Below are 13575 nucleotides of genomic sequence, written 5' to 3' on the forward strand. Positions count from 1 at the left end.
TTGTTGTTTTTGCGATTCTTGCGGCCAGCTAGCCCGGCAACCAAGTTGTCCATCCATCCGAAAGTTGGTGGTTTGTCCATCCCCCACTCGATACCAATCGCCGGTTTCTCTTGAGCGTTTCAATTATGTTAGCCAAGTTCTTTTGGCTGAGGGAGTTTGAGATCCCTTCAGGATCTGCCACCGCAGTCACATATAAATTTCAAGTAATTGCTTTCGCCCTTCAACGAAAGTCAAGCCAAAGTTGTTGCAAGTAATTGCCATCTAATTGCTTATTGAAATTTTTTTCCTCTAGTGGCCGTTGCTCTTGGATATTCGCCAAGCTGGTAGCAGAAAAACTCCGAGAATGTTTCGAAATGAATTGAAAGTGATGGAAGACTATTGAAGGGGAAATCGAAGTTTACGGAAATCACAGATTGAAGTAATTATGTAAAAGATAAAACCTATGTCTATTAAAGGAGTCGCGCCCTATCGTTAACTTAACTTTCGATTACCAAAGCTGCTGACTCATGACCAAATCGATCTGACCCCTTCCATGAAAAAAAAGGGATACGGAAATGGAAGCTCTTCACTTTATTGAATCCATTTCTGTTGTTACTTTCAATTGATTGATTTTATTTGGCTTTGGCCCGACTTAAAGTAGCCAAATAACAAGTTAAAGTTGGACCAAGCGAAAGATTGATGGACACATTAAGTGTGGGTTATGGGGATGCGAATGGAAGTCCGGATGAGAAGGGTGACACGGTCCTCTGGCGCCAGAAAGCTTTCGCCAATGAAGCGGAAATCACACAAAGATTTGCCCATATAAATGTCTACTTTGGCTTTGGCCAGATCCATTTCCTTATTTGTTGTTCGTCGCGGTGATGTTGTTGTGAATGTGGATGCTGCTCCTCTCGACCACATTAACCGGAAGCGCCCGGCAGGCAAACTTATGCAAACTAAGCGAACAAAACTTGGCCGAAGAATGGACGGCGACTAAGAAGCAATCCCGGCTGGACCGAGACGATGTCCGAAGTTTTTATGCCGCCGGCTAGGACAAAAAACTGTCAGAAGGATGCGATGCACTGAGAAAATAAACTATGTTAAGCGAAAACATTAAAGAAACAGTAAGATTCCCTAAAATGTTAAATGTTAAGTTATATATATATTATCAAGAAAAGCATAACAACAAGGTTGTTGTAAACATTTCGTGGGTATTTTATTTTAACAGCTTGTATTTTTCCGCGCAGTGTACGAGAAGGCGTTGAAGATGTGCAAAGCTTTTGGTCGCCCCTCTTGGCCGTTCGCCTTATTGTACCAAGTGTTGACTTTATATCCTTCATTTAGTGGACATAAAAAGGATATTATTAAAAGCTTAGAAAAGTAGCCATTTCCTCAGCCCCCGATTCGCCCCACCATTGCAGTGCAGAAAATACATAAAATATTAGATGACTTTTCAAAGGGAATACAATACAAGCTGATTTTGACCACACAAGACAATGACAGTGGATGTTGCCCTATTGTTCTTTTTTTTTTTTTTGCCTGCTTTTCAGTTGCGGCTCATTTGTCTTTTATGATGTTGGTTTTGGGCAGCGATAAAAAAAAAAAAAAAAATGCTGTTGCCAAAAGAAACCGTTCGTAAAAGGTCCATTATAATTATAAATGAGTTTAGCGCCCATAATACTTTTTATTCTCTTTTCAAATGGATCTCCCTGAGTTCCAGGCAGGTCCTACTCCTGTGAGGATGCTGTTATTACCCGGGCTTCTTTTTGTCAAATTGACTGCCATATTTTAATGAGCCAGTAAAATTGCTGGCCCAGTTATGAAAGGAGGCCAGCAGATATAGCCAAAATGGTAAATGGCCCCAAATTGACAAAGAAATGTTAACTTTTTGTTGCTTTCTGGTAAATATTTATACATTTCCCTTTGACTTGATTCCGTTTGGATTGCTTTGTCTTCCGAAATGTTACTCGAGGGTAATGATAGCCGATTTGGAATTTTTATGAAAGTATTTCGGATACGAAATGACGACAAAAGGCTTTTAGAAATGAGTTATAATGAAACGGGAAAATTGTGAGATTGGGTGAAATTTATGAATTATGTCTAAAGTGATTGGTTTATACTGTTTAGCTTTGAAATAAATGCTGTATACTTAGCTAAAGCCAGCTTTTATAAAGTTTTGGGAAATTAAATTATAAATTTATTGAAATTGAAATTGCTTAAGTGTGCCGTTGGATAAAGTGTTTCAGATTGGCCATGTGGTGGACTTATTTTATAGTCCCATAAGTATTCCCTTTGGCTCCAACCATTTGGTTCATTTTCATTAAAATACTTGTTTGGTCAGATCCTTTTCAGCTGGCGCATATGTGCCAAAAAGGAAGGAAGGATGTCGCCCCGCTTCCCTCGTCCCACGGTGTCTGTGCGCAATATCCTTTTCAAGTCCTTTGGCGGTGGTAGGAGTCCTTTTTATTTGACGCTGCCACTGCTGCAGCGCAGCAATGCGTGTATAATTGCTCAGACAATGAGCAATTGTTTTTCATTTTCCATTTTTCAGTGTTTTTTTCGTTGTTTGCTTGTTGATTGCCGCGGCTCCCAGTTTTTTTTTTCGCCACTCATTTGTTCGCTCCCCACGTTTTCTTACTTGTTTTTGAATTTTTCACATTGTTTGCATACATTTTGCACTCAGTGTTTCGGGCTGGTGTCCGTATATTTGTTATGCAAAGAGGCCTCAAAGCGCTCCCTTTTCCACAATTTTTCCCCATTTTTCCGCCAATATGAGATGGGTAGTACACAATACATATATATCTATATATATATGTGTGCGAGCGTTTGCCATTTTCCAAGCAAATTAGTTTACAAAGGACGACAAACCCAGCCTATCCGACCGCTTTTCTCAGCCCTCCCGTCTTTTCGAACTGAAATTGAAAATGCATTTTAAAGCAGACGCCGTCGGTGCCGCGGGCTAGAAATTATTTCATATATGCCAAGTTTATTTACGTTTATTGTTTGGCCAGACATTCGGAGCAGGGGATTTTTTCATTCCCGTACACACGAAATAAATCTTGCTTATTTATTTCAACAAAAACCATATATCTTTGATAGTTTGCCAAATTGATTTATAGTTATCATATATGGCTTATAAGTACTTATTTTTTTACGAGATTTTTAATTAATGTAGAAATTATTTTTTTTTTGGTATTTTCACATTTTTCTGTGCAGTGTCCTGTTTTTGCTTGTTTTTTGTTTGTTTTGCTGCAATTGGCAGCTGGAGTTGCTTATAATTAAGTGCGAAAATTGGCCACAGACTCGAGTGGAGTCCCCACGACCCAAAACCCAACCCCCATCCGAACTCCAACTCCGACCTCATTCTCAGTCCTCGGCCTAATCCACAAGCACTCCCACAGATGCATGCAATTAGTTGGCCATTAAAACAGGGCAGCAGATAAACTACAGTTGCGACTGTATCTCAAATTAGTTGCACTTATCCCGCAGACTCCTTGCAAATTTTGCGCCCACGTCGCCTTCCAATCAAGTCTCGTTTTATGACTCAATATTTGGGCACCACGGTAGTCCGCAGACAAACTTGCCACACGGCAACAATTCGCCACTAATTTTAGCGCCATAAAAGTTCTGTTTGCCGGCCATAAATGTCAAAGACAGCGGGTCAGATACTATATAGGAGTATTCATAGGGCACATAGGCAATGGAGTTCCTCTCGTTTCATTAGTCGCGAATTATGACGACCTGCCCATGGCCGCACCCGCGCCCCCTTGCCCCCTTTTATGTTTCTGTCTGGGCAATGTGACAAATTTGGTTTTATTTTTGTACCGCCACAGACACAAGTCCTCAGATACAGAACAAATGCAGATGCAGATATTTCGATTTATGTTTGCAAGTGCGGGGAGTACGGAGTGCTGATACTTTTATTGCGAAATGGTCATGGCAAGTTTAATTATGTTTGCGTTTTGTTCTCAAGCGAGCATTAATTCTTTTCCGTGTTCAGCGTGCACTGAAAGAAAAATATTTTTCTTAAAGTAAAATAATAATTTTTTTCTTAATAATAAAATAATGTAAGTTTAATGTAAGTCATTCAACGTATTACTAGGCGAACATAGCTATTTTTGGATTTATACATTATTTTACTTCATTTTTCTCAGTGCCCCAAACAAATTGCGCTGGCAGGAGCAAAGAAATAATTCCTGCTAGTTGCCATCGCCTTCATCATCAACTTCATAGCCATCGCCAGGGTCTCAGACTTGTTTATCTCCCCAAACTCCGCAGTTTTCTCAGGGGCGTATCAAATGTGACAGCTTGGCAAGAAGTCAGAGCCATGGACATGGAAGTACTTTGTACTATCGCACTATATGTGTGTGCTGCATGGCTTACGCAGACAATCAAAATTCAAATGGAATATCGTACGAGGTATGCTGCGTGGATGATGACGAGACAGTTGAACATTTTTTCCGTTCAAGTTGCATTTACTTGAAGTCTTCGCCTTGCGTGTTCCCCAGTTTTTTGTGTTCAGAGTTGTTTGAAATGACGACAACTATATCCACACATGCCAGACGAACTAAAGACCAAAGGAGAAGCTGACTTCTCCTGACATGATTTTAATGCTTCTTTGTTAATTTCAGTGCACTCAAAGAAATGTTGATTCTTTTAAATGTTAATTTAATTCGTTATATAAAAGCACATTTCCTTTAGGAAATTATATTCTACTTACATTAGCAAGAAAATTATAAAAGTTAAAAATGGTTATTGTATTTTTTTCACAGTGTGGTTTTACTTGATTTTTTCGATGTACGGGTGCCTGTACAATTGTCTGTGTTCCCTTAACCCCCCAGGAAAAGGTGTTGCATAAGAATGAACGTTTATCTTTGACTTACACACACAGCATTTGTTGTCTGCAATTAATTTTTTTTGGTGGCAAGGCCTTTGACAATCAACAAAGAAAACCTGGAAGCAGCTGAAAGGCTTTTCTGCTGTGATTCTGGGAAAAGTACGGGCTTTTTAGAATATCCACGGTATTCGGTTACAAAGAGTTCTGTTCGCTATTTAAAGATTTCCAACCCTCCGGAGTGTCACTCAAAGCACAGCACGAGCCGCGCACTTAATTAGAAAACAACGTGGGTGGTTTTTCCAGAATGGGCGGTCACATCGTTTTTCGATTAAAAAGTTTTCCAGTCGCAAGGCAATTGTCAGTTACATCCACTTAACCTGATGGCGTTGGGAGAATTTTACGACAGATTAACGAACGATTAACGGTGTAACGTGGCACTTGGCAAGCGGAACGTGCTCGGGGATTTCGAAGCGGAAAGATCCAAACGAAACCCAAACGAAACGAAAGGAAACCCCAGGGCGATGGCGTTGGTGCTAGGAATTTATATTTCGCAGGTGATTTGTCGCATAAAATTCGAATAATTCATAAGAGTGCAAAAATAACAAGCGGCACCCACACAAACGACTCTGCCAGAACGCCAGAAAGTATGCAATGAAATGCCGCAAACTTGGCGTCGCTGGCAACGCGGCGTATGCGTGTTAAAAACTTTTTGTCAACGGCAAGGATTCCAGGGAGTGGTGAGCGCGGTGAGGAGGGTGATTTCCCGGGGTTAAGGTGGGTCTCTACCAGAGTTTGTCATTTCGCTTGTTTGACTCTTCCTTTTTGGGCTCTGCCCGCCCACTTTTGCCGGGTTTTCAGCGCCCTTTTTCAACATTTTGGTCACATTTTACCCGCACTTTTTGGTTTTCTGTTTTTTTTTTGTTTTTTTGTTTGTTTCTCAGTCTCGTATCTCTAACAATGCGTAAATTGTATCTTAAGCGGGTGTAACTTGTATACGGATGGATTTGTATCTGCCTTCCGTTTAGCGGTTGACTTTTGCTGTCTTTTTTATGCTGGTGGTGAGGTTTTGGAGGACCTACTCACCTACGATATGGAAACTTTTTTAATGTTCAAACTACAGATTAAAAGATAGCCCTAGCTTCTGTAGCTTTGTTAAAGTATTGTTAAATATTTAAAAACCTACGCAGTAATCCTTTTAAGCTTTAAATTTGCTTGCTAACCATAAGCAATCACGACGGATTTTTATTTGCCATTTTGTATCACAATTTCCATTTTCGCCTTCAGATTTTCACTTCCTGTGCTTTTTGCAGCTCGCTTGCCCTTTGAACCGCAATTAAGATTGGCTCCACTCATATGCCAGCTGCTGCTGCCTTAGGGCGTTGTAAGCCCGCCCCCTTTTTTCGCCCATTTTCCGTGCCATTTTCGTCCCTATTTTCCCCCAAACCCATAGCACTGCTGACTGCGCTGCTTTGTCGTTTCATTTGCATTCTTATCGGCTTCTCTGCCATGTTTAAATGTCGCCAGCATGAAAGTTTTTTTTTCCGACGAACTCTACACAATTTTTTTTTTGTTGATTTTAGAATGTTTCTTCTTGTGTTTATCTTTTGTCACATGTGAGTAGGGGATAGCCTCCACGTATTTTATTTTCCATTTTTTACTTTTTTTCCTCATCTCGGCAGCTGTTGATTTTTGATATATGGGTCCCTGCGGTGTTGTTTGCCTTCGCGTGAGTGGGAGTGAACTGTGACTGCGAATGTGACTGGTAGTCACATTTCAATGCGTTTGACTTTGGTGTGAGCTTAGATACGTATACGTCAAGTGGTGCGGATGTCAGGGGTTCTATGCTGTGTAATCAAGAGTCAGAACAGGAAATTTAGCCAACGGCAAGAAATCAAAGGCGGAAATTCTTCACGGCCCCTGAAGATAAAGGCTTCGATAAGACACTGTCACATTTCGCATTTCCACTGAGCCAGATGAATTCGATGCTAATGATGGTGGAGAAAGCCTTTTGCACAACAATTGCTACACTTTCACTTGATTTTCGAAACACGATAATTGCGGCCATCAACAGAGGAGATTTCTCCATTTTCGTTTGGAATTTTGTGGCCCGGCTGGCAAATGTTTACAAAATGTTGGTCAGCTGCAAATTCAATCGAAATCCTAGGCGACTTCATTTCCAGCAAATTGTTATTTCAATTGTCAGCACTCCTCCTCTCCATATGCAGTTAATTTTGTGCTTGTGACTGCAATAAATTTTAAATGCACATTTCCAATGAAAGAAGCGAACCGAACCCAATGAAACGAAACGGAAAACAATTTTGTGCAATTTCACTAAAACGACATGGCCATGGTGTGCAAAGTGGGTGGTTGGGCGCTGGTGCAGTGGGTCAAAGTGACACACATATGGTCGTTTGGTATGGCCAAGTCCTCGCTGCAGGACCTCCAACAACAATCGAGAATCGATGCCCTCGGACCTTAGGAATTCCGAGCTCCGCAACTGACGACAAATGAAATTGTTGTTGGCAAAGTGCTGCGTTTAAGGAACACACATTCGCTCGCATATTGCATTTGTATATTGCATTCGGCTAGCTATCCAACTTTGGCATTTGCCGTTTTATGACAGTTTTTAAAGCAATTTTCTATGAGTGTAAATTTGGTATAAGTTGGTCCTTTGCGGCCGGAATTTACACTTATTTTGTTGCGGCAAGTGGACCACATTTAATAGCTAAAGTTCTGTGGCTTTCGAGCATAGGTGCGGAAAGTATCTAAGTATCTAAGGGAAAAGTGTATTGATTGCAGTGGTGCACATATATTATTTTTACGTTTGACAATCGAGAAATGGAATTCTAATGTTTCTAATATAAGTGAAATCTTGCTGACAGATTTTACGAACTTACGAAATATTTGTAAATAAATTGGAGTTTGAATAATCACTTAAAGAAAGCGTTTAAAGTTGGATTTATGTACTTATTAACATTTCTTAAAAGCTGCCTGCCAACATTTTAAATTTCCCTTCGTTCTTACAGTATACTTTTCGTCCTTCCATTTTCCAGTTGTTTGTGCCAGCACCACCGACATTTTGGCAAAGATTTTGAATTTTAAATGCGGCTAATTGGGAATAAACTCATTAGACGCCAGGCAACCACCCTTCCAACCGCCTTTCACCGCACACACGAGAATTGTACGTCCTTGTGGCAGACTGATGATAGCATCCCCAACCCCCATTTCCATCCATTTCCCAACGTTTCCACGGCAAATTTCAGCGCACATTTGGCTTGTTATCATTTTCATGGTTGGTGCGACACATTGACGATGCGATAGAGATAGAGAGGGGTATATGGCGGCAGAAAGAGAGGGCTAGCTTGTTGGCTCATTTGTGTGCGCATTTATTGGCTTTTGTTTGGAATGGTGGTACCATTTGTTTTAATTATTATGAAAAGCAAATTGCATAATTAAAAATGTTAAAATCATTTTAATTTTTAATTACAATTAATTCGATGCACAGCTTTTTGAATATTCCAATGAAGCGGAAAAGGTTAAAAGCCAGAAGGTAATAGAATGGGAGTTCACTAATGGGTTAATTGCCGGCACTGAGATTGCTTCGCACATGGAAGCGAAAATCCCGTAGTTGAGATCCCAATTAATGTGCCATATAGAGTTGGCTTAGAGCCGGAGCTGTTATCAGGAATGGCTTTTCAGGCCAGACCAACGATTTTTCGACCCCGATGATGGATGGTCGCATGCATGTGAGGCAATCAAATGGTCGTAATGTCATCAACACCAGCCATAAGTGGTCAGCAGGAGCAAAGGACCTCGCACTCACACACGTGCACAAATGACAGCATGATGATGATGAGTCACTTTGGTCACGAAGCTATTTTTACGCTTGATTACACGATAAATGAAAATCAAACGTTTGATTGCTTAATGCCTGGGACTAAGGGTCATCCGCTCTGGCATCGCCCGCCCAGTCAAAAGAAGTGCTGCAATTTCGCAAAAGTATAAGTCTCTAGAGAAAGCCAATGGGTAGATAGAGTGCACTCTAAAAAAGGTGCTACAATTTCGTAAATATGTGTTTTTAATTATGTAGACAAACCAACTAACAGTTTCTTCATTGAAATGTGTGTAAAATGAGTTATAATATGAGGCAGATGTATGTTTTGGACATTTTTTCTTTCAGTGTGGCAGAGCGGGGTCAGTGAGTGAACATTTCAATTATTTATGTGCTTGCTTGCCCCCTTCCACCCCTTACCCAACCGTCTCCGATCAGCGTGGGTGGTTTGGTGTTGTGGCAGATGGATGTTGTGGGGTGTTCGCGTATGTGCACGTGTCTGATAGCGCACCAAGAACTATAACACTTGACTGAATTCTCCCGGTTATCATTTATTTTTTGCTTCCCCTTGCCGGACTTTGACTGATTTGATGATAGTTGAGTGCGTTCCACAAAGTTATTGCCCAGCTCCGAACCAACAGACAACAAATTCCTCTTGGGTTCGAAGATGGAAATCTGCCTGCTTCGCACTTTGATTGATTTGTTAATCCACAAACGAAATACAAATTAAAAGCTTTTTGTTTTGCTCCATTCCAAGACCCGCATAAACCGCTTATGTTAATTAAATTTTAGGGGTTACTCAATGTTCTATGTTAAGAGCCACCGACGCAATCAATCAATCTGAAGAAAAGTCTTAGTAAGAAGTCCTTTAGGTTGTTTGTTTTTCTTATGCTTACGCAACTTAGTTTAACGCAAAATGTATTTACATTTTTAACTCAGAACGGAAAGGGTTAAGTCATTGGTGGTTGGGTCGGCATCCTACCAAATTGATGAGTGGGGTTAGTTGCTTGTGAAAGCTTTCTTAGACAAGAACTGTGTAATCAATAACCAATAGCCATTAAGGATAGTTGAAAATGTATCGAGGGTCCACTTAGAAATTAACTTTTAATGGTTGAATTTTCTTTTGCATTAAATAACTTAATGAGTTAGTTAAAACATGCTTATAATAATTAAATTTTCGATTTGCAACATACCCTATTTTTAAGCCCAACAATATTTCGATTTCACCACCTTGTTTTGGCTTATATCACTGTTAGTTCCACTTGAACACCTCTATAAGTCTCTGGCTATCGACACCTGATGAATGCTTGGTTGGTTCCAAAAATCATGGTATCTCAATGTCGGTGACATGTTTCCACCCCAACGACTTTCAAGTTCAGTTCAAGAGTTTTCAGATGTGCACATTTAATTATATCGCATGCGAGTTAGGGTTAAAGACATACATAGGTGTAGAAAATATACAAGCCCCCTTTGGTTAATCGTTGTATTTGGCACTTCTTGATTTGGTTCCAGTCCACCGCCCACTTAATCCTAACCATCCACCCTTCAAGGTCTCCCCAGCTGGCAGTTTTGCACTCTGGCAAAATTTGCAGTGTATATCAGATCGCAGATGGCAGCGTTGTTATCATAGTTCATCTCGGCCACCTTAAACTCCGGATTAATGGCTATTTTGAGGACATAGGTGCCGGGAATCAGGTCTGTCACATCCACCCATTGGCAATCCAAATTGTACAGGTACACATCCGAGCAGTTAATGGAAATGCCTGTGAGAGATTAAATTGAAATCTTAAAAACTCTTGGTTAAGAAGTAAAGCTTACCCTGATCTCCATAGTTGGCGCAATTGTACTTCTTGGCAACACCCGGCAGGCAGTTACTGTCCTCCAAACAGAAAGATGCCTTGTGTCCCTGAGCCACTTTGATTCCTCTTAAATTGAAGATATCAAAGGTGGCAAACACCTCCATGCTGTGAAAGTGCCTAGAGAATTGTGAATGATATGGTGTAGTGTAAATAGTTTATAGGTATGCCACTATTTTTCACTGTGTACTCACATATGGCACATGTGCCACTCCCATTGGCTCTTCTCCTTGAATGGCCGGAAATCCGCATTGCCCGCATTGATGGCAGCTGCCGTAAACTTGAGCAATCGCCTAGATCGATAACGCCAGTGGGGATCATCCCGTTGGATTTGATACGCCTCGTTGGCCACACAGTTTTCCTCCATGGCGCACTGCATCAGCAGCATGGGTCTATCCTCCAGATGGGCCGTCTGTTCGATTTCCAGATAATCCACCACCAGATCGGGGGCGATATAGTCACAGATCACAGCGGCCACGTGCTGCCGATTGCCATGACAGCTGATGATACCCTGACTTGCATCATGATGCAGGCAGTCAGCCAGTTCCGTTTCGTTGCCATAGCATTCGCTGCCACTCAGCACGGGTCTTGACACATTGAAGCCACCAAAGAAATCGGTTTGGAAGGCCTCGCTGGCATAGCCCAGGCCGAGCTGTCGGCACACGACATTGGCCTCCAAAAGTGACCAGCCATCGGCGCACACACTGCCCCATCGACCGCCATCCAAACTGACCTCCACTCGTCCCTCGATCCGCGATCTTCCGCCTCGCAGTCTCACGTATAAACGTGATCGCGAATGAATCGGGTACTTGGGCAAATCCTCGTCGCGGATGATGGGTGTTGCCATGGGGATCAGTGCATTTTCCGGCGGGTAACAGACCACGCCAGCCGCCTCTCCTGGTTCACAATCGTTCTCGCCCCAGCCCTCGAAATGGCAATCCACTAGTTCCTGCTCGTGACCCTCGCAAAAGAGGTTGTCCATCCAGAAGCGACGACGAGCGGGTCCAAAGAAGCCACTTCTCGTATACCTCCGCATGCCGGGAAAACCCAGTTGTCGGCACACAATGTCTGCTTCGGTGGAATCCCACTCGTCATCGCAAACTGCTCCCCACTTGCCATTGTGCAGGACCTCAATGTTGCCTAAAAAGATATTTAAATGTGAAATAAATATGCAAAGATCTCTGTGATGATTCTTAAAGATATTAATAGCCTTAACCATAAACTACGCCCATATCCTTACCTTCGTACTCATTATCTCCGCCCACCAGTCTTATGGCTCCCTCCTCCTTGTTCAGGACCTTTGTGTACCTGTGCACCAATCGCTGGCGCTCCTGTCGAGCATCCTCCAAGGATCTGTGCTGCACAACCGCATCTGCCATGTGAATGGCCAGTAAAGTCAGGCACACAAGAGTGAGCCCCATCTTGAGGACCTTTCGATCTTCGATTGCGCACATTTGTACGCCGCGGCGTTCGCATGAGAACTGAAGCTCAACGCAAATATTTGAATGGCAACAGAATCATTTAACTATGAACTGGCCAGATACAAAGATACATAGATAGACGGCTAGATGGGTAGGTAGGTAGGTGGCTTGTTAGGTACATATTCAGATATCTGATGCGGTTCAGAAGCTCGCTCATCTGACGTCATTGGCAGCCCGACGAGGGCGCAGACCGAGAGTTAATATCTGGAAAACCAAAGCTGAGAGTGCGGATCGCACTGAGCATAGAGCACCGATGTCGGCTATATCCACTGGCGATGCCAAATCCGGAGCTGAATCTATTTCCCGCACGTATGCATGTCACTTAATGAGTTTTTCAATTTGAGGCAACACTGACATTGCCGTTGTCTAAGCGAATTGGCCAATGGTGCACTGAGGAAAATGATTAAGTCCGAATATTGACTAAAAAAAGCTTATAGAATTTCACTTTGAACATCACAACGCAAAAAACATCTGAAATACACAAATTTTTTAAGATACATTTGTATCTTACCATTTAAATATGACCTTTGTTCGGTGCACGTCGAAGGCCAAACAAATATTGCTGTATAAACAAATGCGAAAAGGAAGCACTAACCCATCTAGTTTATCTCACAACAATAAACCATTATAAAATATTTCTCACACCCATTACAAACATTTAATGAGAGCTTTGTTTGAACCCTGAAGCCGCCACCTCCTCCCAGCCATAAAATAATGCATTGCCAAATCCAAAAATGGGAATGAAAATATGGAAAACGAAGCCATAATTCCGACTCTGAGTGAACACGACCCACATATGAATACAAATCTGTTGTACGGAATTTAATGAATACATGTATGTATGTTGTATCTGGCTTTGAGTGAACAAACCGGCTAAATCATCGTCATCGTGGGGAAGCCCATTAGTTTTGGCATGCAGCCATTTGAAACATTGCATGCAACATCACGGCCCTCATGACATTGACACTGAAACCATTGCCACGGAAAAACTAAATAAAAGAAAAATAAAAGCTCACTCACTGTTTTTTTTTTCTTTGTGGTTGAGTGTAGTGGGGGCGCATGGGTGGTGGTGGTTCATTAGCAAAAAAGTGCCAGCAGCATAATCGTAATTGGAAATCAAACTCGATTAGGTCAGCTGAATAAATTGATGATACGCGAGGGGCTCGAAAACCATTGAAGCGTGCCTCTACACATTTGCTAGATAGATTTTCAAGATCAATGTAGATCAGCAACCGGTAGTTGTCTAATCAGTTCGATGGATGAATGACAGTTCGTTGTTATAAATAAAATAGTGTCATTTCCATGAGGAAAGTAAGCCAAGAGCATACTACAATGTAAACTAGGTAGCAAGCTCAGGAAATAGTAAAATATAAAGTAAAAGAATTTTATTTCCATGTTCTCCATAAAATCCTAATTCATTCAACACTCACACATCCTGATTAATGAACATTTTTATAAGCAACTCAAACGCATAACTATGCCATAATAAATATGTGCGCCATTTATAAGGTCCAACATGCATAGAGTGCTATATGTATGTAAATCTCCTTGGATCTGCCCGCACGAAACGATCATAAATATTGGCCAGAG

General features: G+C 41.6%; 1 protein-coding gene across 1 annotated transcript; it reads right to left on the reverse strand.

Moving 5' to 3' along the window:
* Positions 1-10029: 10029 nt before the first annotated feature.
* Loxl2 (Lysyl oxidase-like 2) lies at positions 10030-11987 on the reverse strand. The gene is made up of 4 exons (NM_079082.4): positions 11745-11987; positions 10699-11644; positions 10467-10624; positions 10030-10411 (listed from the first exon to the last, which is right to left on the reverse strand). The coding sequence occupies exons 1-4, from the start codon at positions 11956-11958 to the stop codon at positions 10194-10196; spliced, it is 1536 nt and encodes a 511-aa protein (NP_523806.2). The 5' UTR covers positions 11959-11987; the 3' UTR covers positions 10030-10193.
* Between the last annotated feature and the right edge of the window lie 1588 nt (positions 11988-13575).

The sequence above is a fragment of the Drosophila melanogaster genome, chromosome 2R (genome assembly GCF_000001215.4).
Source record: "Drosophila melanogaster chromosome 2R".
Classification (NCBI taxonomy): Eukaryota; Metazoa; Arthropoda; class Insecta; order Diptera; family Drosophilidae; genus Drosophila; species Drosophila melanogaster.